Genomic DNA, 22836 nt, shown 5'->3' on the forward strand with positions numbered 1-22836 from the left:
AAGCAAACAAAAGATGTCCACCGGTGCAAAAATCGGGAAAACAAAGTGACGCCATAACAAAAACGAGGTTTCGAGTGGTGAAACAGACTGGAAGACGCTGGGTGTTGTACGAACGAAATGTACGAATAAATGATTCTCCCTCGCACAGTGTGCATAGTTCCTGGTGTTGGCGTGGTTTTCCTGGCGTGGAAACGGGGTGTGGAAAATTTAAATTTATATTGTGAAACTTTTATGAAGTAGTAATAAAGATAAGAAAACAAACTAAGGCACTTGCGCGGTACGTGGACGAAAGAGTTCCTGCCCGGATGGCCGACGGTTCTTCAATCCCTGTTGTGTTGTTGTGTGGGTGGGTTTTGCGAACCAGAAGATACGACAGGAAAAAAGGGGAAGGAAGGGAAGGAAACACAATCCACCCTCTCACCCACTGCACGACCAGAAACTGCACATCGTTTCGAACTACTGGATGTTCTGCCATCGTGCAAGGGAAGGAAAGCATTATTTCGTAGTGTCTTTCATGGCGCACTCGTGCCATCAGGCAAGAAGTAAGGTCAAAGCTAATAAGAATCTCGATTCCGCTAGGGAATGACACTATTACGCACTTCCAGAACTGGAATATAAAAGTTGACGGAGCTGTAACAAACGGGGTAGTACAAGCTAGAGTTATTGGTCGTTTATTTTAACAGTCCACTTCGGGACTCCTGGACGCAATCCCTGATTGTTTCTGCAGCGTATTGCAAAATAGGCTACTAATAATATTTCCCTTACACACCGACAGAGCTTAACTACGTTTTCTGGTACTACGCACTTAAACCTTCATCTCTAGCCAGCGTGCCGGATTGCTGATGGTCATCGTGTCGACCGCCTTAATGTCGATGCCTCGCAGCGAGAACCTCATCAGTACATTGTTCAGGATGTGACTGTAGCCATGTCCACCGAATGAGGTCTGCAAAGAATATCACACCAGGTTACCAGCAAGATCATCATTCCGTCGATCCAACTACTCACCAGCCGATGTTTGGTGTGAATGTCGTGTGCCATCAGAATACGCTCCGTATATCCCTCGCGGATTAGACGCACAATTTTCTGGATGCGCTGCTCATCCGACTGCATGTACGATTCCGGATTCAACTGATAGTACGAACACTCCGTACCGAACAGATCGAACTGCAGGTACGTGCCCAGCTTGGCAAACTCCAGCAAATCTTCATCCTCAAACAACGTCCTATCCAGGTGCGACATAACGCACTTGGACGCGTTGCCACCCGCTTCCAGATAGAGACGCACAATCTCGTACGGTGCGTCCCGTTCCCGTCCCGGGTGGAACGAAACACCACACCCAATAGCGGTCTGCACTTCCGCCGTTGCTTGTATCGCGTTGCGCTCGAAATGGGTAATCGGCCAACCGCTACCAACCTCACCGATGAAGCCACACTTTACCGGTTCGTCCAGCCCGGACACTTCGACCCCAAACAGAAGCTCCTTCGTGTACAGGTCCGTCATCTGCTCCACGCTCATACCGTGCGTTGCTTCGTCCTGCATCGCGTGAATGTAATGACCCGTGCCGGCGATCACGTGCACATTCGCTTCGGTCGATACTTGGTGCATCAGCTTCAGATTGCGCCCAAGCCCGTGCGACGTATTCTCAACGATTGCACCACCACCAAACTTTTTGTACGCGGTCACATCTTTCGCCACCGCCTGATGCGTATCGAAATCTTCAAAGTTTATGTTGTACCGGCTACCGTACGGGTACTGCTTCACGTAGCCGACATTCTCCAGCGTAATTCGCTTGCTGACGTACTCCTCCACCGCATCTGGTGGGGCCGAGTACATCTTATCGAAGTTGAGCGAAAAATGCTCATGCGTTAGGGTGTACCCCAGCTGCGCCGGATCCACCGGGCCTCGCACTACGTAAACAGAAACAGAAACAGAAAAGATAAACAATCATAATGAATTCGTGCTGCAATCATTTGCATTCGGTATTAATTTCCTTCCTCCTTCCATCGCTTACCTGTTTGTACCTTCAGCATGATGTTGAGTTAGTGTTCGATGGCCCTAAACCTGTTGCTAATGCACCCTTACTTTTCGTTTTACTGCTGGAAGACTATTTTAATACTGCTCGAGACGTGATCGCAGACGAACTGTTTTATATTCATCCCACCTCACGCGACACGATAATTGACCCCACTGCTGCGCTGGAACGAACACTTGTGAACCAAGCTGTGATGCGTTCGTTATCTGTCGCGCGCGCCTTATCTACGCGACTTTAGAGTCGGCTTTGGCCGTGTGTCTGTTTGGGGGGAGATTGAAAGATGAAAACAAACTCAAATGATTGTTGTTTTATTTGTTTATCTTTTAAATTTTTGTATAAAATCTTTTTTTTCTCTGATTTTAAGCAAGAAATTCATAATGATGTCTTGTTGGAGTTGTTTGCCGTGATCGACGATCGTTCATAACTGACCCAGATTTTGGGAACGCTAGACATACGCTTTACTCGTGCGGCGAGTTCTATTTTGGATGGATAATCCGATTCACATGTTCCTTTTTTAATAAGTATCCGATAAACAGCTAAAAAAATTGTTTATCAACGGAAGTCAAGCTTCTGCGCTTTGTCACGCAAGGAAAAGAACCAAGGTCTTCTCTTTTTCGACGAGAATGCCCAGGTTCGTTATCTCGTTTTGAAGCCGGCAAGAAGTAAACAACAATATCGTTGAGAAATATAGAACAAGGAAGATATCAACACATTTGAGGACCAATTTTCAACGTTAATCTCTTGTTCTTCAAAGGTGATCACACAATTTCGTCAAAATGATCATTTCAGAACTGAATTTTGATTTAGAATGATTAGTGTTTGAAGGAGTTAGAGTTAAGTACCTCAACATCGTTTATAAAGTATTACTAATAGTGACACGATAGAGACGGAACTTTGATTAGAAATGTGCATCCAAAACTATGCACACAATTCAAAAATTATTGTAATCATCACTCCATAACTAGAGATTGAAGTGAGCACATTCCTACCCCTAACAAAATGGTAAACAACCCGTTTGTCAAAGTCAGCTGTTTCGGCAGTTTCACACAACCACAACGCAATCCACCAACAAAACTTCTCCACAATGCCGAAAAATTACGATGCTGAGAAAAACAATCCATGTTTGAAAGTAAGTTCTAGCAACAGTACAAAATCTTTCCAATAGAATAGCTTTTCTTTTTCTCTACTTTTAGGAGCAGGAACTGTCGTACAAATGCCTCAGCAAGAACAACTTTGATCACGGCAAATGCGAGCTGTATTATGCAAACTACAACAATTGCAAAGAGTTTTGGGTATGTAGCAACGGGGAGTAGCGGATATTGGCATCACCGTAACTTACCACACCTTGTAAATTTTAGAATAAAGTCCGTGCCGATCGGCGAGCGAACGGAATCTTTCCGTACCTTCCAGATGTGCCTGACCGGGAAAGCATTAAAGCCGAGTATATGAAAACTAAACCTATATGAAAAACTATCACACTGGATGGATTGAGATGTTAGAATTTGTTTTCTTTTGCTGTTAGGATGTAGAGAATAAAAATTAAAACTATTATCCCACAAAATACACGCTGTTTTTACGCACACACACTGTTGTGGTGGAAATGAAACACGTTGTGACGTTTCGTTCTACATTTGTTTGGCTTCAGCTCAGAACTACTGCAACTCTGCTCATGATTGTTTTGCAACATATGTGAAACTTATTTTAAGGAATTCAAGCACAAATTGTTAATTTAACAAAGCAGAGAACATTTTAAAAATAACAGACGGTGCATGCTTTAACTTTATTTAAAATGCCACCTAGGAAAATGATCATATGCCGGGAGATGTAAACAAACAACTGTCACTGAACGTCCGACCAGTGCAATTGCAGTTCGATGCGTACACACAATTTCAGTTCAAAACCATGGCCAAGAACAGCAAGAGCGGTTCACCGAGGATCTGCGTACTGTGCCAAAATCGATCCTCAATAACGGACACACAAACGGACGATGCGTTCGAGCGCATTACGTATCATAAATTTCCGGCCAATCCGCAACGGTTCGATCGGTGGCTAGAGCTCTGTGGCCTTTCCAAAGAAAGCATGCCCACGATAGCGTACAAATTCATTTGCAGCAATCACTTCGCACCGGAATGCTTCGAGCGTGATCTACGTGCGGAACTTCTGTACGGCACGAGACGTATGGCACTGAAGAAGGACGCGTTGCCAACGATTCGAACCCCAACACAGCAGTTAAAGCGAAAGCTAAACACACAGTCTAGCGAAGAGGAAGATCGTCAGAAGCGCAAAGAGCAGGTGGATCAACTATTGAACGGTCAAATACCGGTGACGGAAGCGATTGTGAATCCGATTCGAAAGCGTGCCGGTGAGGAATCGTCATACTTTGCACGGGAACCTGTAGAACAAAATCTGTCCAAGAACACTCTGTCACACATGAGTCAATCAGAAATGGTGCAACTGATCGAAAATCTGCAACAAGAAACCACGAATCAACAAATACACATAGCAAAGCTGCAACGTACGATCGATAGTAAGACTGAAAAGATCAACTTTGCCAAAGCGGAAATTGTAAACACAGCGATTTCGTTGCAAGAGCTCAAAGATCACGAAAATCGTCATGTGAATGAACGAATCACAGAGATATTGTCTGGCCGGTTTGGTGAAGGCCAGCTGGCCACGATTATGGCCGGTCCGCTTGATCAAACGGAGCCTTCACTGCTTCAAGTGCTGTGGACTGAAAATGAGCTAGTTCAAGCGCTCAGGTTAAGGTGCGTCAGTAAGGAGGCGTACGAATTGATGCGCAAAGAGCTACGCTATCCGCTTCCGGGTGCTTCACAAATCGAGCGATGGATACACAGCGTTTATCTGGAAACGGGACACAATGCAACAGCTATGCGCATCTTGCAGCTTCACGGATTTGCGTTAAAAGACATCGAACGTATCTGCACACTTTACCTGACTCGTATCAACATCCCCGTTCGGTACCATTACGATTGCAAGCGTGATCAAATTTATGGACCAAAAGCTCAATTACACTGCCTTACCGTGCAAGGAATATTTGCCTCGTGGCAACAGATCGTTCACACTGAATTCGATCTCGACGTTAGCAAAGTGTTGGTGGAAAAAATTATCAGCGATCTGCATGAAATCAGTTACACGGTGGTGGCATTAACGACCGACTGTGATCGTGAAACGGCAGACATGTGGCGCTCATGGAACGTTAGCAATGAACAGCACTACATACAACACCCGATAACGGGTCATTCGATTTATGTGTACGCTTGTCCGGATCGAACGCTGGTCGCCATTCATCGGTCACTGATTGAAGATGGATTCCTAATGCAGGAAAACAATCTTCCGATTACCCGAGCTGCTTTGATGCCATTTCTCAATATGAGACAGTTTTGTGAGAATGGAGAGCCCAGTAGCACCCTCTACGACAGATATCTTAGTAAAAGGGTACGATCACACAGAGGCTTAGTAGATGTCACTGTTTAATAATTCATCTTTCGATTTTAGGTACTGCCAGCTATATCGTACGATGCAACTCTTTCGCGGAAATTTATTTCTTCCACAACGACAAACACTTTGAGAATGCTTGCGAATGACGAAGAAGATGACGACGGAGTGCTCTCTACTTTGATTACATTGATCGATCTATTCGTCGACTGGTACGAACTATGCACCGCGCCTAGCTATTCGATGGAAGATCCTGCAGTTAAGCAGGAACCACTTATCACCAACCTACCTTACGGAGTGTGTGAAGATGAGCAGAACATTGTGCTGGATGGAATGTACGATGTGATGGAAACAATACGCTGTTTAAATGCGGACAATGATTTCCTTCCTCCAGCCGTGCTCATGTCCATCAACTCGATGCGCAAGTTGTTAGCCGATTTAAAGACCCACTATCCTGAGCAAATTAAAGACTTACCAATGATACGCCTTAGTGCAATACCGTTGAACGAAACGTTTCGGAACTTGCAACTGGTACTACAACAAGATTCACACACATCAAAAGTACGGTCAGTAAATGATGTTCTTTTCCATCTCTGTGAGACGGTTGTCTCCATGGGATCAAACTCATATGCCACAAACATACTGCTACAACAGGGAGGTTTTTCGGACGGATTGTCCCTTAAAAATCTACGTCGACAAGATGATCCCATCGATTCAGATATTCGCGATGTAACCGAGTCTAATGCTTGTAACTTTCTTGCACAGTTCATCGTAGCTCGATTGGGTCATAGGTACGAATATCTCGGCGATCAGCCGGTCACCATTGAGCACAATAACGACCAGTACGTCATCAAACCTTTCGATAGGGAAAATTTTTCCAGCATTACACCTTCGACGGTGTGGGCGGAACAAGCAAAGACGTTTGAATCGTACCTGCGTAATACGATACAGGATAAAAAACCAGAATTGGCTAAATCATTGGTTGATTTCATTGCTTTTCGCTATCCCCACCTAGGGCGAGATTTGGTGGAGCTGTACGTACGGAAACGTATAGCGATTAAGCTAAAAAACCTTAACTCCATGCTGGATGCTGCAAAAGCGCAAAAGAGCAGCTAATAAACCGTAACACAGTGATCTATTTTGAACTAATTATTTACTTACTTATCTGACGTTCTATATGTCGTCGTCTGCTGATCAAATACCCCGGCGACGACTTCAAAGATGCGATTACCAATCTGTACAGAATCAGATCATAAACTGGAAACTTTATTGCTTTAGAAAACCAAAACCTTTGGAATGGGAACGATATTCATTATGCCGTTCTGTTCAGTAGTATTTGAAAGTTTTCCGTCACCAGATAATCGTCACCAAAGATTATTACGAGATTCACCTCAAATTCTGAAAAGGAGAGAAAGAGTGTTGCAAATTAGTATACTTCATCTTGCAACCACTCCATTGCTTTGCATCTTACCAACTTTAAAATTCTTTGTAATCAACGTGGGACAGGTGAATAGCCTTGGCAGTGTCATATAGATCGGTATCGCTACCTTCGGGCACACATTGCCGTCCGCAATCTGAATATTCTGGATCTCGGTTGCGTCACGCGAATAACCCTCGGCACAGCCGCACGTTTCCACCCGCACCAGCTGTATTTCGATCGACTTGATGGCAACCTCCGTATGATGCACCGTAACGCTTCCGGTGAATGGTTTCGTCACGCAACAGTCGGTCGAATCGAGCGTACCGGAAATCAAAAACCGTGGAATGGAGATCCGTTCCTTTGCCGTTTTCTGCAGCGTATCGGGGCTGATCGAGAATTGTACCTCCTTCGCTGGATGTTCCACTACCGGCCGGTACTGTATGATGAACTGTTGCGTTTTCTGAACACTTTTCGCCAGAAAACTTCGCTTAATGTCGCAACGCAGCATGTACGTTATGTTTACGAACACACCGTGATACGTTTCGTACAGCGTTTTCGGCTCTTTCGGACAGATGAGAGGAAATTCGAAAGGAAATTCGCTCGGCCCGATGGGCAGCTTGCCGGACGGAGCCAGATCGCAGTGCTGATTCAGCAGAGAGATCGGTTTGACACTGTTGTACAATGCCTCAAAGATGCCCACATTCTTATTGCTGATCTGAAGGTTCACCGAACCTTCCAGTGCGAGCGAAATACCGTCATGCTTCGTTTCCGATCCACACACGATCTGAATCACTCCCGAAACCGTTTCCTGCGATTAGAGATAAGGCAAACACACGTTATTGGGTCTTGGCCCATGACCATGGTGTCCTACGTACCCCTTCATAGTAAACTTTGTTCGCTCGGCGAAGCTTTATTTCTACTGTAATTGACATCTCGTTTACCTGCGCAGCAATTGGGAAGATTGTAACCTGTTCAACGCCCAAAATCCATGTCCTAAAAAGAAACACGCACAATCCTTTGCACTGATAAAAGATCCAGCAATTTTTTGCCAAACGAACAAAAACAAAACATTCGTTGACAGACCGGCGGATCGCGTTTCATACAGATCAAGGTGTGCCTTTGTTTACATGGAAACTCCAAGGTGCATACAGGATTTTGGTTTGCTACGCTCTTTTTATTTTAAAAAACCCAATTCGCTTCATTCACTCGAGATAATACGCAAGTTAGGATTCCACTCCTCAAGCGTAGCTACCATTAGCTTCCACAAAATGTCCTTTTCAGGATCATCTATGAGTAGCACCTTCAAGCTGGGCAAACGATATAAGCAATTGAGCCCACGATGAGTGATGGCTGTTCCGCGTAAATTGAGCTTCTCCAGCGAAGGTAACGTATTGCCGGAGATCCGATCAAGATACCAATCGTTGAAGAGTGTTACATTCTCAAACGATAGGTGCTTCAAGCGCAGCAGCTTCTGAATGTTTTCCATGCCCTCGTAAAATAAGGTCATTCCATCGCAGCGTACCTCCTCCAACACCATACCGGGCACATGATGCCGGGGAAGATCGTACTCGTCATCTTCGTCTTTTTTAACCCATTTGGTGCTCCCACGAAACCTAGCAAGAAACAAAACATCCGGATCAGATACCCCTTGTGTTCCCTCCAATGTTACACAACAGTGTCACCACATAAGCGTTACCTCACGGATCCTCCTCGATGTACGATGAAGTGAGCGGTCGCTATATCATCTCCCAGTGTGGCATGGCGTTCGGGCAGGAACTTTTGCATTTGTGCCTCAACGGCTGTGCGCCTCTTTTGCCACCATTCCAGAATCGCACTCGGCGAAAGGTCGACAGGTTGCTGCATCTTTTCCACCAGCTCGGAATTGCGGTTCTCTGAAGCAAACAGCTTGAATACACTGTAAAAGGTATCCGGCCGCTCCGAGTACGGTGTACGCCACTGGAGACGTCGTTTATCATCCTGCATACGTTGTTCAATATCCGGATCAAGATCGATTTTCGGTCCGACCGGTGTGATATCTGTTGATGAGCCTTTGTGGACATTCGCACGGTTTAACGCTACCGGAAGCTTACTCGTATGCCTGACTAGCTTGTACATTGCTTTGTGCAATAATTCGCTTGAATAAATAACTTATTTTACCGACTCAAAAGCGCGTTCCACTGTGGCTCACAGGATCGATTGTTTACCTTTCCGTTTCACAAATCAGCCCAAGTGGTATAGCAGCGCTTGCGGCCTTTTGACAGTACTTTTCTGAAATTTGACAGTTTGGCAGTGTCCATGCGTCATCGGATGCATCGCTGGGAAAGTAGCAGCGCTTTGTGTTGTGAAACTAATTTTGTTTTATTTCAAGAAAATCATGAGTGATGCCGAACAAAGTGAAGATGGACAAGTGATGAGTGGCGTAGAGCTGAGCCCTTCTGACGACGAGGAAACGACGGATTCGCTAGACATCAAGCCACCGCAGGCGAGCAGCGCCTACTATGGTATGAGCAAGCGCAAGGACAAGAAAGCAAAGGACCGGCGTCACGCCAAGGAACAGCAGCACCTGCGACATCACATGATGACGGAACGGGAAAGTGACCGCGATCGGGAGCGTGGTGACCGGCGGGCTGACAGAGGCAGCAACCGCATGGAACGCGAGCAATACTACCGCGAACGGGAGCGAGAACATCCGGCAAGTGGCCGTGAACAGCATCGACACTCGGGTCAGGGGTCTTCATCACGCACCGGCGGTAGCAGTGGAAGAGATCGAAGTGGCGGCAGCAGAGACACCAGCAATCGAGAGAAACATCATTCGTCCCGGTACGAAATGAATCCATTCTACGGTGAGTTGCGTGAAACGTATCACAGCAAGCGGGAACGCGATCGTGACCGAGAACGGGAACACCGCGTCGAACGGTCCGAACGCGACAGAGAACGGGAACGTGAGTACAGCGAAAAGCAACGACGGACGGCAGAAGAGAAAGCAACCGATCCGGAGAAAATTATGGAAGATTTACGGACCCGGCTGTTGCACAAAAAGAATCGACGCGATTCAAAGCGCGGCGATGGTCGGGAACGGGAGCATCGCGAGGTGCACCAGGAGCCTGAAATGCACCCGGAAGAAGCGGAATATTACGCAGAGAAGCGAGAACATCGTCGGCGGGAACAGCATCCGCATCGAAGACACCGTGAGGAGGAGGATGGAAATGATGTGCGCGAGCGAGAGCGTGACCGGGCACGACACCATGGGGAACGTAGGCGTGCTGCGGAGGTGGTGGAAATTCTCGAGAGCCCGGAACATCATCATTATCAGCATCATCACCACAATCCGGCACAGCAACCACAGCAACCATCAAACGTACCCCGAACGGCGGAAGAAAAAGAACAGGACGAACGTCGTGCGAAGCTGTTGGAAGCGGACCGTGAGATGCTCCGTAGAAAGGAACTAGCGAGGGAAGAGCTGGAGGCGCGACGATTGCGCAAGGAAGAGGAACGCGGTAGGGGAAGTGAATCCGAATCACACTCGGAAGAAGAGTCTGACGAGGATGAGGATGAGGATGGTGATGTGGAAGAGGAAGAACATCCGTACGAAGACGATGATGTCGAGATGGTGGCGGGTGATGAGCGTGCCGAAGATAGACGTACTACCGGCAAGAGGAGTGCAAAGCGAAGAGGCGATCGAGGACGCGAGCGAACGCGGCACAGACATCGACGTGGTTCTTCGCAATCGCCCACGAGCTCATCACACGATTCGGCGGATTCTGATGCCCGTGAGGAGGATGAAGAACATCCCCCAGAGAGTCCTCTGTCAGTGGGCGATCTTGCGAAATCGGATCGTCGAAATTCAGATTCCTATCGTGACAGCCAGTCGCGCTCTATAACTAACTCTCGTGGTGGTTCGGAATCGGGATCCAGAAGTCGCTCGCGAAGTCCTCGCAGGCATCGCCGCCACGAAGCACGCGATAGCCGCAGCTCAAGGAGCAGTCGTAGCCACTCGAGAGAACCAGAGGCGAAGAAGCACCCCGGGGAAGGTGATGATAATGGGAATGATGAGAGAAAACCGTCCGGGGATGGAGAAAAGGCATCGGCCGATGTTACGCAGGAAGTTGAGGTCAAAGATACGCTACCACCATACTTTCCCGGTATACAGGGTTGCCGATCGGTGGAAGAATTCCTTTGTCTCAACCGCATCGAGGAAGGCACCTATGGCGTGGTGTATCGAGCAAGGGACAAGCGCACGGAGGAGATAGTGGCCCTGAAGCGACTGAAGATGGAAAAAGAAAAGGAAGGCTTTCCAATTACGTCGCTCAGAGAAATAAACACGCTACTGAAGGGACAGCACCCGAACATTGTGACCGTGCGCGAAATCGTGGTCGGCAGCAACATGGACAAAATCTTCATCGTGATGGATTACGTCGAGCACGATCTGAAATCGCTGATGGAAACGATGAAACACAAAAAGCAGGTGTTCCTACCGGGCGAGGTCAAGTGTCTCACCCAGCAATTGCTACGAGCTGTGGCCCATCTGCACGATAACTGGATCCTGCATCGAGATCTTAAAACGTCCAACTTGCTGCTGTCGCACAAAGGAATTCTAAAGGTGGGCGATTTTGGCCTCGCGCGTGAGTACGGCTCACCGCTCAAACCATACACCTCGATCGTCGTAACGCTCTGGTACCGGGCACCGGAGCTTCTGCTTTGCTGCAAAGAGTATTCCACACCCATCGACATCTGGTCGGTGGGTTGCATCTTTGCCGAGTTTCTCTCGATGGCGGCACTGTTCCCGGGCAAAACGGAGATCGATCAGTTGAACCGCATCTTTAAGGATCTCGGTACACCGAACGAAAAAATATGGCCCGGTTACAATGAGCTGCCGGCGGTGCAGAAAATGACATTCACCGAGTATCCGGTGTCGAATTTGCGCAAAAAATTCTCCCACCTTACCAGCGAGCTGGGGATTTCGCTTCTCCAAGGTTTGCTTACGTTCGATCCGAAGCAACGGCTAACGGCCGAGGTAGCACTGCAGCACAATTACTTCAAGGAGCTACCGCTACCGATCGATCCGGCCATGTTTCCGACCTGGCCGGCAAAGAGCGAACTCGGGCTGAAGAAGGCGCTCGCTTCCAGCCCGAAACCACCGAGCGGTGGAGGGGAGTTCAAGAAGCTGGTAAGTCGTTGGTACAGCGTTTGTGCCACTTCTACCTACCTCATGTTAATGCAATGTTGTTTCCCCATTTTAGGGCGATGATGCAGTGCCAGATAATGCAGGCTTCCATCTCGGAGGTACAACGTACGCCGAAGCCCGGCAACTTGCCATGGGTCCCGGGTTTAGCTTAAAGTTCTGAGGGCACGAGTTGTCATCCGGGTTTGGGTTGAAGTAGCGTGACGCTACTCGTACCGACCCCGGTTGACTGTTTTACGTTGCTTCTATTCCATTCTTAAGCGTATGTAGTACATGCATTGATTTGGAAGGACAATTAGGATGTAGACGTTATTCTAAGCGTTTAAACGATATGAAATAAAAGTTATATATGTCGTGTATAGAAAAACAGGACTAACAGTGTGATCCACAGTTTGAGGAAGCTTCCATAGCGGCGACCTGTAGCGACGGTTGATACAAAATTCTAGGATGGACATGGACATGACACATGGAAGTAATCTATAGCTGGCGAACCTTAGCTACGGATGCGCAATATTGAACAAGTATGTGTGGAAGAATAATGGAGGCGAAAAGGATCTATTAAATCGAAAATCGCGAGAAATCACCGAGAAATCATGAAAGACTGCATTGAGAGGATGTAATGGCGTCAGAAAGGCCGGGAATACGAGATTGGTTGAATTCGTCATTGTGACCAAAAGACTAGAAGCAACACTCCAGTTAAAGAAATTCTATTGAAACTAAAACTACCTAGAATGATCAATCTAACTGATCTGATCCTTAGAGCTTTAGCTAGTTCAGCCAGTAACCAATAAATTCCTGAAACATAGTTCTAATGTGCATGAAGTCCTTATTCGCCAAACGATCATTGAACTCCTAACAAAAAATGATTAACACAAATGAGAACTCGTAACAGAAGTAGGCTATAAAACGAGTTCTTTATGTTTCCGTTTCGTTCTTTATTCGAGAAGATAAAAAAAAGAACTCATCCCAGACAACAACAATAAATACAGAACGTTTTAAGTGGTCAAATTTTAATTACCGTCCATTCGCACGTAGTATGGATATTTTCTCACGCAAATTACGCATTCTTAGCTGATAATAAAAACACCGATATGGCAACAAACCATGTCCATGACATTGAATGAAAAAAGGTACATAAAAAAAGCGACTCCGCTATTTTTTATCAGGGCGCAAAGCAAGGCCATCACGGGTCCAAAACGGTGCACAACCAACCACGAAGGAAGTAAACCGGTTTGTACGCATTTTACGATTACGTTACCCCCCACCACACACCGCACAACGGGGATGATGCATCCGCCTGCTAGGAGGTTCATTCATGCCAACGATGACCGTATTTTATCAGTCATAAGCTTATCTCGTCCGCGGGCACATTGGAACAGGTGGTCGCTTCTTTTGATGGAAAGGTTATCAAAAAGAAAGACCTCAACACATTCAAATGGCTAATCATGGGGCGCTAATTACCAGCCATTGGTCTCCCTTGCTCATCGCGAGTCTAATTGTTCTTTTGATTCGAATTGTAGAAAGTATCATGGGACAATTTAATTACTTGCGATAAGTTGCCTATGGGCGGAGCACGCTACCTTTGCTCGTCTCGTTTGCGAACTGGGAAAAACGAACGGGCAGTACTTACTAATTGAGCTGTTTGGTCATTTAGAACTCAAGTGCTTGCGGGTCGCGAACAGTTACAGGCCGTGTGCTAATGACAAAATTGACCCAGTACACATAATGAAGTGGCACTGGTGTTGTGTTTGCATATTCCAATAGAATGCAAATAAGCGCGCGTGCCGTACGACCGCACACGACAAAACGGAAGCAGCACGCAGCGAACACTAACTGATACTCGTCGAGGCGGCAATCTAATATGATAATAAAATAAGACTAATCGAAAACGAACACGGCATCGATTCGGGCAGAAAGAATCTACTACCTACGAGAGAGATGGTGTGCTTCTTGAACTTAACCCGAACTTTCTGCAACTAAAAATTGATAACGCTTATCGGCGGGTGGGAATGTGGTTATCAACGAGAAAACGTGACCCACAACACATTACGCTGGTTTCTTATCGCGGCTGAGAAAATGAACAAATTTCACCCATGGACGTGTTGTTGAAGGCAGTGGCGCTAAGAATGCAATAAATTCGACAAGACAAGCAGGACATAATAATCAAATTTCGGGCGGCATAATTAACAATTAACACTGAATGTTCTACAAAAAAAATCAATACTTTATTATTCCATTTTATTGCTCTCAGCTCATCATCATCATAGGGGGGGATTATTTAATTCGTATGATATTTTTACCTTCTAAACAATTTCTGTTCGTTTTCACAGCTTTTTTATGTATTATTCTCGCCCCCTACGGGAGGAGGGGCTTCTGTTTTAATTTAGCCTGGAAAATGGTTTTCTACGTGGCTTAATATGATATAAACGAGCAGTTTTGTTCCACATTAAATTAAATTGTTTTTACTGAGCTCCATTCTTTTTAAAAGATGTGTATGGGTGTGTGTGTGTACGTTGCTATCACGCGGGAAAATTGTCAACCGTCTCTCAAAAAAGATTCTTTAGTGTAAACTGATGGGGCCCGGCCCCACTGAGCAGTGTGTGACACGATACAATTATTGGGAAGAGACTCTTCTGGCTAGCCCAATGGCGCCCCCCTCCGGTTCCCGGTTTAGTTGACCGCATTGAAATATTCCTTCGATTTGGTCGGATCGGCAACCATCGTTTTGCTGCCGGGTTTCCAGTTGGCCGGGCACACCTCACCGTGGGTGTCGGTGAACTGGAACGCTTCCACCAGGCGTAGCGTCTCGTCAACACTACGACCGACCGGCAGATCGTTGACCGTCACCTGGCGCAGATTGCCCTTACCGTCGATGATGAACAGACCGCGGAATGGGACGCCCGACTCTTCCTGCAGCACACCATAATCACGGGCGATCTTCATCGATTTGTCCGCCAGCAGTGGAATGCCCAGCTCGCCCAATCCACCCTGTTTGCGCGGCGTATTGATCCAGGCCAGATGCGCAAAGTGGCTGTCGGTCGAGCAGGCGATCACCTCGCACTGTTTCGCACGGAATTCTTCCACGCGATCCGAAAAGGCGATGATCTCCGTCGGGCAGACGAACGTAAAGTCGAGCGGATAGAAGAACAGCACCACATATTTGCCCTTGTAGTCGGACAGGCTGATCTCTTTGAACTGTCCGTTCACGACAGCGGTTCCCTGGAAGGCGGGCGCAGGTTTCTGTAGCTCCGGAACTGGCATGATGATTTCAGTACTAAAGGACGGCGAAAAATAAAAGAATAATCTTAACGTATTGTCTCAATTTACATCAAAGCTTTGTGTATTCTTATGTGAACAAGCAGTAAAACAATGACGCATACAGCGGGCAAAATTCCCATCTCTAAATTTCTACGCTCTCTTCGTGTAGAACCGGTTATGAGTAATGCTTGCTTTTGCCGGTAGTTGCGTAATGCCAAAGCCTCCTATTGTGTGCCGTTTCCAGAGTGACGGAATGGAAAAGTAGGCACAGCGAGATCTAAAGCTAAAATCCCCAAACTTGCGCTCTATGCAGACCCTGCACGAAGCAACCAGCGATGGTGGTCGCTTGTATGTTGGCCCTTGGGCTTGAATTCTCTTTTTCTCGCCCCAATCTTCTTGTACCATCAATCAACGAAAGCACGAAGATAATTGCCGGTCGAAATTGAAGCACACTCTACGCAATCGAACGATACTTTCACTTTTGTACGAGAACCTTCCACACGACGCCTCTGGCCCCGGCTGTTTCAAGTGTCCGTCCACCATCTACAAAAGCAGTCAATCATTACCGCGCTGCCACGGGTAGGAATGAAATGAACGGAAAAAACATGGCGTTGCGCGACACGATCAGAGATCATGATGGGTGCCCCTTCGCCTATGGCGAAAAGCGCGCTGGAAGGGTTGGTTACAATACCTTCTCTACCTCATCTAATCTTCCGCGAGACAACCCGCAACGATTACAACAACTTCCTTCCATCCAACATCCATAGTTTCTAGCAACGCATGGGACGCGGATGTCGATTACGAGGGTTTAACCCCGTAAGAGCTGTGAGTGGAGGTCTCAAGTGGAGTGGAAAGCGAATGATTCAAACTAATGCGGATTGCCGTCACACTGCCGCGTTATCGAGCGTATAGAAAATGCTAGAAACGGGGCAGGCTAGAGCTGGTTGCTAGAGCGTCGCAAAAAGGCACAATTGTCATAGAAACCGAATGCCAAACCCAAGGGAAAAAATCTCCATTCGCTCACATTCCCAGAAACAATAGCGAAGGTATTTCGATGGAAAATCGATTGAATTCCGGTGCTGCCGGGTTGAAGACTGAATGTAAAAAAAAGCCCAGTACAACATCATTTTTCTTCGGCCTGAAATTTGGCGTCGGTCCAAAGGAAACGGGTGAATTCAACGCAATGGCGTACGGAGCGTAAGATAAAATACGGATATTGTAATTAAAATACCAATTACAGTCCAATTTGCTGTACCTAAACTTGATAAGCTTGGGTAAAATCCAATTACACAACTATTTCATCATCTCTCGCAAATCGTTAACTAGTCAGGCATGTTCCTGCATTTCCAGCAGTTCCCGTTTCATTTAACCCGTGCGCATAATTACCTGTAGACACAAATCGTGGAAACTCTGGGAAAGCGGTACACACAAATTGCTTGGTAAGGTTTTCCTGCACCAAAATGCCGGCAACACAACACACACACGCACAGTGAAATTCACGGAAACACGGAGCGTAGCAACAATGCTTGCGTTCAGTTCGACCGGGGTTTTCCTTCTGAGTAAAAAATCTTACCGGAACTATTTTTTCGCGTGCGTGATAGTGTTGGGAAGATTGGGATTCGGAAGATTCGAAGATCCGATCTCTTGAAGGATTTGATCGAATCGAGTCCCAAATGACGGATTCTAAAAGGAATTGATCAGATTGGGATTTTGCTGGAGAATTTCTAGGAGTTTTGTATGCAGAATTCTATTTTTAAATTGAAAAATAAAAACATCGTTACATGTAAGGATTATAAATATTTATTTTCTTAGAATTTTACTGTGATTCTCGAAATAAACGCATAAAAATAAATTTAAAATGGGCTTCGTATCGCGGAGATTTGAATTCGATCTCCTAATAACCGATTTTTTAGAGAAAACTCGAGATACGCGGATATCCAATATACGCGGATTTCTCTGGAACGCATTATCCGCGTATCTGGGGTATAGACTGTAATCCTCCCGTATACCAGGAGTGTACATTATTTTGTTAAAAGAATTTTGCTTAAAAAAATTATATTCGACCCTTCCCCCTCCTCGTCGTATTCCGCGCAATATTTCAACGAATAGAGATTCGGGATTCGAATCCCTAGTAGGATTCGAATCCCTACAAAGGTTCTATCATCACACCACTAGTGCGTGAGCTGTCAAACCTTGCCAAGGTATATATAGGCATCAAATTGTACGTTATGATTTGTTTTGTTGTCTTTATTTAAAAATTTACTTGAACGCAAATAATAAAGTGAAATTACACATTTTCGTGATTGAAATCTGCGCCAGCGATTCTTTAAAATTATACAAATATTTGTTATTAACTGCAGCAAATCGCTAGTAGGCATTGCACCATGAAAAGCCAATCCAAACATCGAATAGAGAAAAACTACGATAAACAAATCTATACGGCTTCCCATCTTTGGGGAGGATAATTTATGCATTTACCACCCACGCCTACAGGTGCAATTCCTCACAAATGATCAGCAAACAACGCATGTCGTAGCGACAAAAAAATACTACGTTGTTATTCCATTTGCATTCCACCGTCCGCTGGAATACGCTGGTCACCGAAAGCTGGTCAGTTCTACACGATTCACCGATCGCAACGGACGCAAAGTTTCGCTCATCGTCACTGATTTCGCATTCATCTACAATGGCACCGAAGGTTCCATCTGTCCGGCTCAACAATGGCCTTGAGATGCCCGTTCTGGGGCTTGGCACTTACATGGTAAGAGGCAGCTAAATAGATAACGGCTGTAATCAATAGTGGAAGCTGAGTTGTATTGCAAATCATGTAATAAAATTTCTTATCTTCCTCCAGGCGACGGAAGAGGAGGGAATCGAAGCGGTAAAGATGGCAATAGACGAGGGTTATCGCCATATCGACACGGCATACTTCTATCAAAACGAAAACCAAGTCGGCCAAGCGGTACGGTCAATAATCGCCGAAGGAATCATCAAGCGCGAAGATGTGTTCATCGTAACGAAGGTTCGTGCGGGATGAATTGGTGCTGAGGAAATATAATGAAATAACCGCGCTATTAATTTTGCTTGGCTAGGTATGGAACACCTTCCATGCACCGGAACATGTGGAAGAGGCGTGTCAAAAATCGCTTGAAAATCTCGGTCTGGATTACATCGATCTGTACCTTGTCCATTGGCCAACGGGATGGAAGTTTTCGGGCTGGACGGCGGACGATATGCTGCCGATGAATGCGAACGGCAAAACGATCGATTCCGATGTGGATTATCTCGATACGTGGAAAGCGATGGAAAAGTTGGCCAGGTCGGGCAAGGTGAAGAGCATCGGTGTATCGAATTTCAACAGCGAGCAGCTGACGCGTCTGCTGGCCAACTGTGAGATCAAACCGGTAACTAATCAGGTGGAATGTAATCCGGGCATTAATCAGCGCAAGTTGATTGAATTCTGTCGCCAGCATGATATCGTCATTACGGCGTACAGTCCGCTGGGAAGACCGAACATGACCGACCCGGTGGTGGGCACCGGGAACATACCGAAGCACGCGCTGGACGACCCACGGGTGGTGGCAATCGCGAAGAAACATGGTAAAAGCCCCGGTCAGGTTGTGCTTCGCTATTTGGTCGAGCTTGGCACGCTGCCGATTCCGAAATCGTCCAAGCTGGAACGCATCAGGCAAAACATCGACATCTTTGACTTTAAGTTGTCCGCGGATGAGATAAAGCTGATGGATGGGTTCAACACCGGTGGCCGTACGGTACCGTTTAATTTCAGCAGCGAGCACAAGTACTTCCCGTTCAAGCTGGAGTTCTAAGCGAAAGCCGGAACTGATTTGTGTTTCCCCCTTTTAGCAGTGATCTACCTTTTGTTTGTCCGTTTTACTCACTTTTCCTTCCCACATTTCCTCCATATCGTATGCTCTACCCACGAAACCGGATCCGGAGGTCACCGCAAATCGTTTGCAAATAAATGTTACTGCACCGATAACTGTGTGTGCGTGTGCCATGCGATGCAGCGTAAAGATAGTGTGGTGTTTTGTTTAACTGATGGCGGCATAAACCGACAATCATCATCAAATGTGCATCCGATGCGATGTAATGCTGGGGACAATCATTAAGGGAGGTTAGAAGGGCTTGAAGGGTACACATATCAGTGTTTGTTTTGCTTTTAAATGGCACCACTTTTTTACTAGCGATAATTAAAAACTCAATTATCAATCAAAGCAACCCGTAAAGCTTCCGCGATGCTATTTCAGCACGTTCTGCTTGTTGAGGAAAGCTCTCTTTAAGTAGCGGTTCAAAAGCAGATCATTTTACGCCGCGTATTTTCTTCATGGTCATTTATGGCTTTAGAAAACATGTACAGCGAAGTGAAACGAATAGATGTAACGGTTGGGTTGTGGCGGAAACAATTTTCTTTGTCCCGATTATGCGAGAATGTTAACTAATGTATATTTTTATCAGTGTTACGTTGGGTGCAACAAAACTCCCAATTTTATTTTCCCATCAATTTTGTTTATATTTATTTAAAAAAAAAACTATACTGAAAGCCATTTATCTCCACCAATTTAGACTTAATTTATCCAACAATTCTACAATTACCAATTCTATATTGAATGGGTCATGTTCCAAGCCACCTATTTAACCGACTTTTTTTCCAACAGTTACTAAAATTCTATATTGAACGGATAGTACTGGTGGGATTTGAGCGGTAAGAATGGAATTGTGCGAGCCGAATGAAAAGATGCAAGATACTCAACTTCTTCAGCACTCAGCTTAAAATCGCACACATCAATATTCTGCCGCATGCGTTCATCGTTGGTTGAGTAAGGAATTGGAATGGTTCCAATGTCGAGCTGAAAGTGAAGAAATTAACCATTAATTTAACTGCAGTTTATTGTGGAACCTGTTGCTTCCCTTACCAAATATCGTAGAATAACCTGTCCGCCCGATTTACCATACTTCCGGCCTATTTCCACCACCTTTGGATCGTCCAGAGCGTTACGGTTGCCGTAAGTCGTACGGTGAGGTCTTCCCATCGGTCCGTACGCAGTGACAATTATATCACGCTCCTTACAAAAAGCAATCAATTTCCGCTGATCGTAGCCCGGATTCACTTCCACCTGATTGATAACCGGCTTCACGGTGGCAACCTCAAGGATGCGTTTGATTTGCTCGCTGTTGAAATTCGATAGTCCAATGCTGCGCACCTTCCCGGAAGTGACCAGCCGTTCCATTGCCTGCCACGTTTCCACATAGTCAATGTCGGAGAAGCGCATGTTCCCATCGGCATCTTGCGGTTGCATATCACCATACTCGTACCCGGCAAACTGTAAACCCATCGGTGAGTGCATCAGGAACAGATCGATATACCCCAGGTCAAGCATTTCGTACGAACGCCGGAAAGCTTCCTCGACGTGTTGCGGATCGTGGAATGTGTTCCACAGTTTGGTCGTCACGAAGATGTCTTCCCGCCGGACGACTCCTTCTGCTATCTTCTCCCGTACCGCTTGTCCGATTTCGACCTCATTCTCGTACAGAAACGCAGTGTCGATGTGCCGGTAACCGATGTCGATCGCTTTCTTTACCAACTCCACACACTGTCCCTTTTGGGCCTGTAAAATAATAGGTGGATAAGTCCTCCAGCTACACACGGGGGTATACTTACGTCCGCAGCCTTATTACCAAGTATGTCCCATAACCGAGGACCGGTATTCCGTATCCATTGCTGAGGCGAACCGTCGGCACTTGTTTTGACATTGTGATTGAGCGTACAAAATCAGCTGATTTCTTTCTTTCCTAGTGCAATACACAACCGGCATATCGAATCCCCCTAGAGGTTGAAGTAGTTTTTATTCTGTAATTATATTTGATGATTTTATTTTACGAAGTCTAGTTAATAATTTTGAAGATTCATTTACTAGTCAAGATTGGACTGAATAAAATGTTTGAAAAATTATTAATGTGTTAAAACTGTTATACAAACGTAATCAATTGCAATCTTATCGGACTAGTCAAACGTCATCGAGAAATATTGAAAGCCCATCATAAACATTTATTGTTTGAGTGAGTAAATGTTTGCCTTTGAAGAGTATCTAGAATTGCTGATAAAGGTTTATTTCCGCCCCATTTTCACAATCCCAACAAGTGTTGCGTGTGTGTGTTTTATTCCTTTCCAAAGCTGGAACACTTTGGAATTAAAATTCCGCATCAAATGGATAGAATGGATGTGCTGCTGCGGATTCGACTTTCACCAGCCGCTGTCCAGTGTGAAGACCGTCCAGCGTGAGCACCTCTTCCGGTGTGAGTGCAAAATCGAAAATGTCCAAATTCTGCCGTATACGTTCCGGGTTACCCGACTTTGGGATTGGCACCGTGCCGATATCCACCAGGTAGCGCAGCAGCACCTGGGCCGGTGTCTTGTTGTACCGTTCCGCGATCGTAACCACACGCTCATCGTCGAACGCATGTTTGTGATCTTCCTGACCGAGTGTGGCACCCGGTCTGACGAGCGGACTGTACGCAGTGACAACGACCTCACGATCTTTGCAGAATTTGATCAACTTTTTCTGGTTGAGCCGCACGTGACACTCGACCTGATTGGTCACCGGTTTGACCGTCCCATTCTCGATTACCCGGCGCAACTGTTCACTGTTGAAGTTGGACACACCCAGGCTACGGACGCGCCCGGTATCGAGCAGCTTTTCCATGGCGTTCCAGGTCGTCATGTAGTCAACTGCGGTAAGTACGGTTTCACCGTTCGAGTCGACCATGGCACCGAGCGGAGTATGCATAAGGTAAAGATCCACATAGTCCAGATTGAGTTTGGTCATGGAGGTGTCGAACGCTTCACGGACCTGTGCCGGTTCGTGCGAGGTGTTCCAGAGCTAAAATTGAAATGGGCTTCAGTAATCTGCTCCAAATTGTTCACTTACCACTCACCTTAGTAGTAATGAAGATGTCCTCACGCTTAATCGTCCCATCCTCGATCTTTTCCCGCACGGCTTGGCCAACTTCGGTTTCATTTTGATACAACGAGGCAGTATCGATGTGCCGATAGCCTGCGTCAATTGCCGACTTCACCGCATCGATACAGCTCTGTCCTCTCAGCTAGAGAAAAGAGGAGTAACACATGACTTACAACTCTAGAAGCTTTTTTAATTTGTCTACACGTCACTTACATTGTAGGTCCCCAGCCCAAGCACTGGCATTTTTTGCCCATTATTAAGGGTCACAAGGGTAGCGGTCACAACCATCGTTCTATTCTAATGTTTCACTATGTCGCCCGACAAACTAAAGGCGGGCCATGTGAAGCAGATTAATTTATACTGGGAGGTTCACGTTGAAGTTGTGGGACCCGAAACTTAACCACAATACATCCGCAGCGCTCGAACAGTCCGAATGATACGTACTGCGGTTTGGCTGCAGGGGATGTATTATCAGCATGAATAGGCATAATCACACGGGAACGCAATC

General features: G+C 46.2%; 10 protein-coding genes across 11 annotated transcripts; 4 read left to right on the plus strand and 6 right to left on the minus strand.

The window, feature by feature from the left end:
• Positions 1-688: 688 nt before the first annotated feature.
• LOC128297563 (phosphotriesterase-related protein) lies at positions 689-2199 on the minus strand. The gene is made up of 3 exons (XM_053033232.1): positions 2012-2199; positions 1006-1907; positions 689-943 (listed from the first exon to the last, which is right to left on the minus strand). The coding sequence occupies exons 1-3, from the start codon at positions 2028-2030 to the stop codon at positions 806-808; spliced, it is 1059 nt and encodes a 352-aa protein (XP_052889192.1). The 5' UTR covers positions 2031-2199; the 3' UTR covers positions 689-805.
• An 884-nt stretch (positions 2200-3083) lies between these two features.
• Positions 3084-3632, plus strand: LOC128298393 (coiled-coil-helix-coiled-coil-helix domain-containing protein 7). Its single transcript, XM_053034143.1, has 3 exons — positions 3084-3161; positions 3226-3324; positions 3391-3632. Exons 1-3 carry the CDS (start codon positions 3117-3119, stop codon positions 3496-3498), a joined length of 252 nt encoding a protein of 83 aa, XP_052890103.1. The 5' UTR covers positions 3084-3116; the 3' UTR covers positions 3499-3632.
• Positions 3633-3844: 212 nt separating this feature from the next.
• On the plus strand, positions 3845-6611 carry LOC128300162 (uncharacterized). Its single transcript, XM_053036135.1, has 2 exons — positions 3845-5488; positions 5549-6611. The coding sequence occupies exons 1-2, from the start codon at positions 3845-3847 to the stop codon at positions 6602-6604; spliced, it is 2700 nt and encodes an 899-aa protein (XP_052892095.1). The 3' UTR covers positions 6605-6611.
• A 115-nt stretch (positions 6612-6726) lies between these two features.
• Positions 6727-7950, minus strand: LOC128297696 (vacuolar protein sorting-associated protein 26C). The gene is made up of 3 exons (XM_053033383.1): positions 7784-7950; positions 6960-7716; positions 6727-6886 (listed from the first exon to the last, which is right to left on the minus strand). Exons 1-3 carry the CDS (start codon positions 7838-7840, stop codon positions 6801-6803), a joined length of 900 nt encoding a protein of 299 aa, XP_052889343.1. The 5' UTR covers positions 7841-7950; the 3' UTR covers positions 6727-6800.
• Positions 7951-8103: 153 nt separating this feature from the next.
• LOC128297892 (distal membrane-arm assembly complex protein 2) lies at positions 8104-9112 on the minus strand. The gene is made up of 2 exons (XM_053033606.1): positions 8605-9112; positions 8104-8521 (listed from the first exon to the last, which is right to left on the minus strand). Exons 1-2 carry the CDS (start codon positions 9021-9023, stop codon positions 8107-8109), a joined length of 834 nt encoding a protein of 277 aa, XP_052889566.1. The 5' UTR covers positions 9024-9112; the 3' UTR covers positions 8104-8106.
• Positions 9113-9261: 149 nt separating this feature from the next.
• LOC128308425 (serine/threonine-protein kinase PITSLRE) lies at positions 9262-12536 on the plus strand. Its single transcript, XM_053045491.1, has 2 exons — positions 9262-12075; positions 12149-12536. Exons 1-2 carry the CDS (start codon positions 9283-9285, stop codon positions 12251-12253), a joined length of 2898 nt encoding a protein of 965 aa, XP_052901451.1. The 5' UTR covers positions 9262-9282; the 3' UTR covers positions 12254-12536.
• Positions 12537-14293: 1757 nt separating this feature from the next.
• Positions 14294-16894, minus strand: LOC128299177 (peroxiredoxin 1). Its single transcript, XM_053035051.1, has 2 exons — positions 16735-16894; positions 14294-15364 (listed from the first exon to the last, which is right to left on the minus strand). The coding sequence occupies exon 2, from the start codon at positions 15349-15351 to the stop codon at positions 14761-14763; it is 591 nt and encodes a 196-aa protein (XP_052891011.1). The 5' UTR covers positions 15352-15364; positions 16735-16894; the 3' UTR covers positions 14294-14760.
• Positions 16895-17955: 1061 nt separating this feature from the next.
• Positions 17956-19369, plus strand: LOC128299176 (1,5-anhydro-D-fructose reductase-like). Of its 2 annotated transcripts, none has more exons than XM_053035049.1 (3): positions 17956-18109; positions 18203-18370; positions 18441-19369. In XM_053035049.1, the coding sequence occupies exons 1-3, from the start codon at positions 18035-18037 to the stop codon at positions 19173-19175; spliced, it is 978 nt and encodes a 325-aa protein (XP_052891009.1). In that variant the 5' UTR covers positions 17956-18034; the 3' UTR covers positions 19176-19369. The 2 variants fall into 2 exon arrangements, with proteins under 2 accessions (XP_052891009.1, XP_052891010.1); XM_053035050.1 differs by having other exon boundaries at positions 17958-18119; positions 18213-18370.
• A 490-nt stretch (positions 19370-19859) lies between these two features.
• Positions 19860-21137, minus strand: LOC128299178 (1,5-anhydro-D-fructose reductase-like). Its single transcript, XM_053035052.1, has 3 exons — positions 21046-21137; positions 20283-20975; positions 19860-20216 (listed from the first exon to the last, which is right to left on the minus strand). The coding sequence occupies exons 1-3, from the start codon at positions 21118-21120 to the stop codon at positions 20028-20030; spliced, it is 957 nt and encodes a 318-aa protein (XP_052891012.1). The 5' UTR covers positions 21121-21137; the 3' UTR covers positions 19860-20027.
• A 245-nt stretch (positions 21138-21382) lies between these two features.
• LOC128296873 (aldo-keto reductase family 1 member C18-like) lies at positions 21383-22641 on the minus strand. The gene is made up of 3 exons (XM_053032389.1): positions 22542-22641; positions 22303-22470; positions 21383-22247 (listed from the first exon to the last, which is right to left on the minus strand). Exons 1-3 carry the CDS (start codon positions 22614-22616, stop codon positions 21558-21560), a joined length of 933 nt encoding a protein of 310 aa, XP_052888349.1. The 5' UTR covers positions 22617-22641; the 3' UTR covers positions 21383-21557.
• Positions 22642-22836: the final 195 nt, after the last annotated feature.

This window comes from Anopheles moucheti, chromosome 2, assembly GCF_943734755.1.
Source record: "Anopheles moucheti chromosome 2, idAnoMoucSN_F20_07, whole genome shotgun sequence".
In the NCBI taxonomy this organism is placed as follows: Eukaryota; Metazoa; Arthropoda; class Insecta; order Diptera; family Culicidae; genus Anopheles; species Anopheles moucheti.

What these genes read in the sequence shown, in the direction of transcription:
- LOC128297563 (XM_053033232.1), bottom strand. An exon ending in TTCACACCAAACATCGGCTG is followed by an intron (nt 944 to 1,005) that starts GTGAGTAGTTGG and finishes TATTCTTTGCAG; the next exon opens with ACCTCATTCGGTGGACATGG.
- LOC128298393 (XM_053034143.1), top strand. Translation starts at nt 3,117, where the DNA reads ATGCCGAAAAATTACGATGCTGAGAAAAACAATCCATGTTTGAAA. An exon ending in AAAACAATCCATGTTTGAAA is followed by an intron (nt 3,162 to 3,225) that starts GTAAGTTCTAGC and finishes CTCTACTTTTAG; the next exon opens with GAGCAGGAACTGTCGTACAA. An exon ending in ACAATTGCAAAGAGTTTTGG is followed by an intron (nt 3,325 to 3,390) that starts GTATGTAGCAAC and finishes TGTAAATTTTAG; the next exon opens with AATAAAGTCCGTGCCGATCG.
- LOC128300162 (XM_053036135.1), top strand. Translation starts at nt 3,845, where the DNA reads ATGCCGGGAGATGTAAACAAACAACTGTCACTGAACGTCCGACCAGTG. An exon ending in ACAGATATCTTAGTAAAAGG is followed by an intron (nt 5,489 to 5,548) that starts GTACGATCACAC and finishes TTTCGATTTTAG; the next exon opens with GTACTGCCAGCTATATCGTA.
- LOC128297696 (XM_053033383.1), bottom strand. Translation starts at nt 7,840, where the DNA reads ATGTCAATTACAGTAGAAATAAAGCTTCGCCGAGCGAACAAAGTTTAC. An exon ending in ACAAAGTTTACTATGAAGGG is followed by an intron (nt 7,717 to 7,783) that starts GTACGTAGGACA and finishes CTCTAATCGCAG; the next exon opens with GAAACGGTTTCGGGAGTGAT. An exon ending in TACAAAGAATTTTAAAGTTG is followed by an intron (nt 6,887 to 6,959) that starts GTAAGATGCAAA and finishes TCTCCTTTTCAG; the next exon opens with AATTTGAGGTGAATCTCGTA.
- LOC128297892 (XM_053033606.1), bottom strand. Translation starts at nt 9,023, where the DNA reads ATGTACAAGCTAGTCAGGCATACGAGTAAGCTTCCGGTAGCGTTAAAC. An exon ending in CATCGAGGAGGATCCGTGAG is followed by an intron (nt 8,522 to 8,604) that starts GTAACGCTTATG and finishes GTTTCTTGCTAG; the next exon opens with GTTTCGTGGGAGCACCAAAT.
- LOC128308425 (XM_053045491.1), top strand. Translation starts at nt 9,283, where the DNA reads ATGAGTGATGCCGAACAAAGTGAAGATGGACAAGTGATGAGTGGCGTA. An exon ending in GAGGGGAGTTCAAGAAGCTG is followed by an intron (nt 12,076 to 12,148) that starts GTAAGTCGTTGG and finishes TCCCCATTTTAG; the next exon opens with GGCGATGATGCAGTGCCAGA.
- LOC128299177 (XM_053035051.1), bottom strand. Translation starts at nt 15,351, where the DNA reads ATGCCAGTTCCGGAGCTACAGAAACCTGCGCCCGCCTTCCAGGGAACC.
- LOC128299176 (XM_053035049.1), top strand. Translation starts at nt 18,035, where the DNA reads ATGGCACCGAAGGTTCCATCTGTCCGGCTCAACAATGGCCTTGAGATG. An exon ending in TGGGGCTTGGCACTTACATG is followed by an intron (nt 18,110 to 18,202) that starts GTAAGAGGCAGC and finishes ATCTTCCTCCAG; the next exon opens with GCGACGGAAGAGGAGGGAAT. An exon ending in ATGTGTTCATCGTAACGAAG is followed by an intron (nt 18,371 to 18,440) that starts GTTCGTGCGGGA and finishes TTGCTTGGCTAG; the next exon opens with GTATGGAACACCTTCCATGC.
- LOC128299178 (XM_053035052.1), bottom strand. Translation starts at nt 21,120, where the DNA reads ATGTCAAAACAAGTGCCGACGGTTCGCCTCAGCAATGGATACGGAATA. An exon ending in TCGGTTATGGGACATACTTG is followed by an intron (nt 20,976 to 21,045) that starts GTAATAAGGCTG and finishes ATTATTTTACAG; the next exon opens with GCCCAAAAGGGACAGTGTGT. An exon ending in AGGTTATTCTACGATATTTG is followed by an intron (nt 20,217 to 20,282) that starts GTAAGGGAAGCA and finishes CTTCACTTTCAG; the next exon opens with CTCGACATTGGAACCATTCC.
- LOC128296873 (XM_053032389.1), bottom strand. Translation starts at nt 22,616, where the DNA reads ATGGTTGTGACCGCTACCCTTGTGACCCTTAATAATGGGCAAAAAATG. An exon ending in TTGGGCTGGGGACCTACAAT is followed by an intron (nt 22,471 to 22,541) that starts GTAAGTGACGTG and finishes TCTTTTCTCTAG; the next exon opens with CTGAGAGGACAGAGCTGTAT. An exon ending in ACATCTTCATTACTACTAAG is followed by an intron (nt 22,248 to 22,302) that starts GTGAGTGGTAAG and finishes TTTCAATTTTAG; the next exon opens with CTCTGGAACACCTCGCACGA.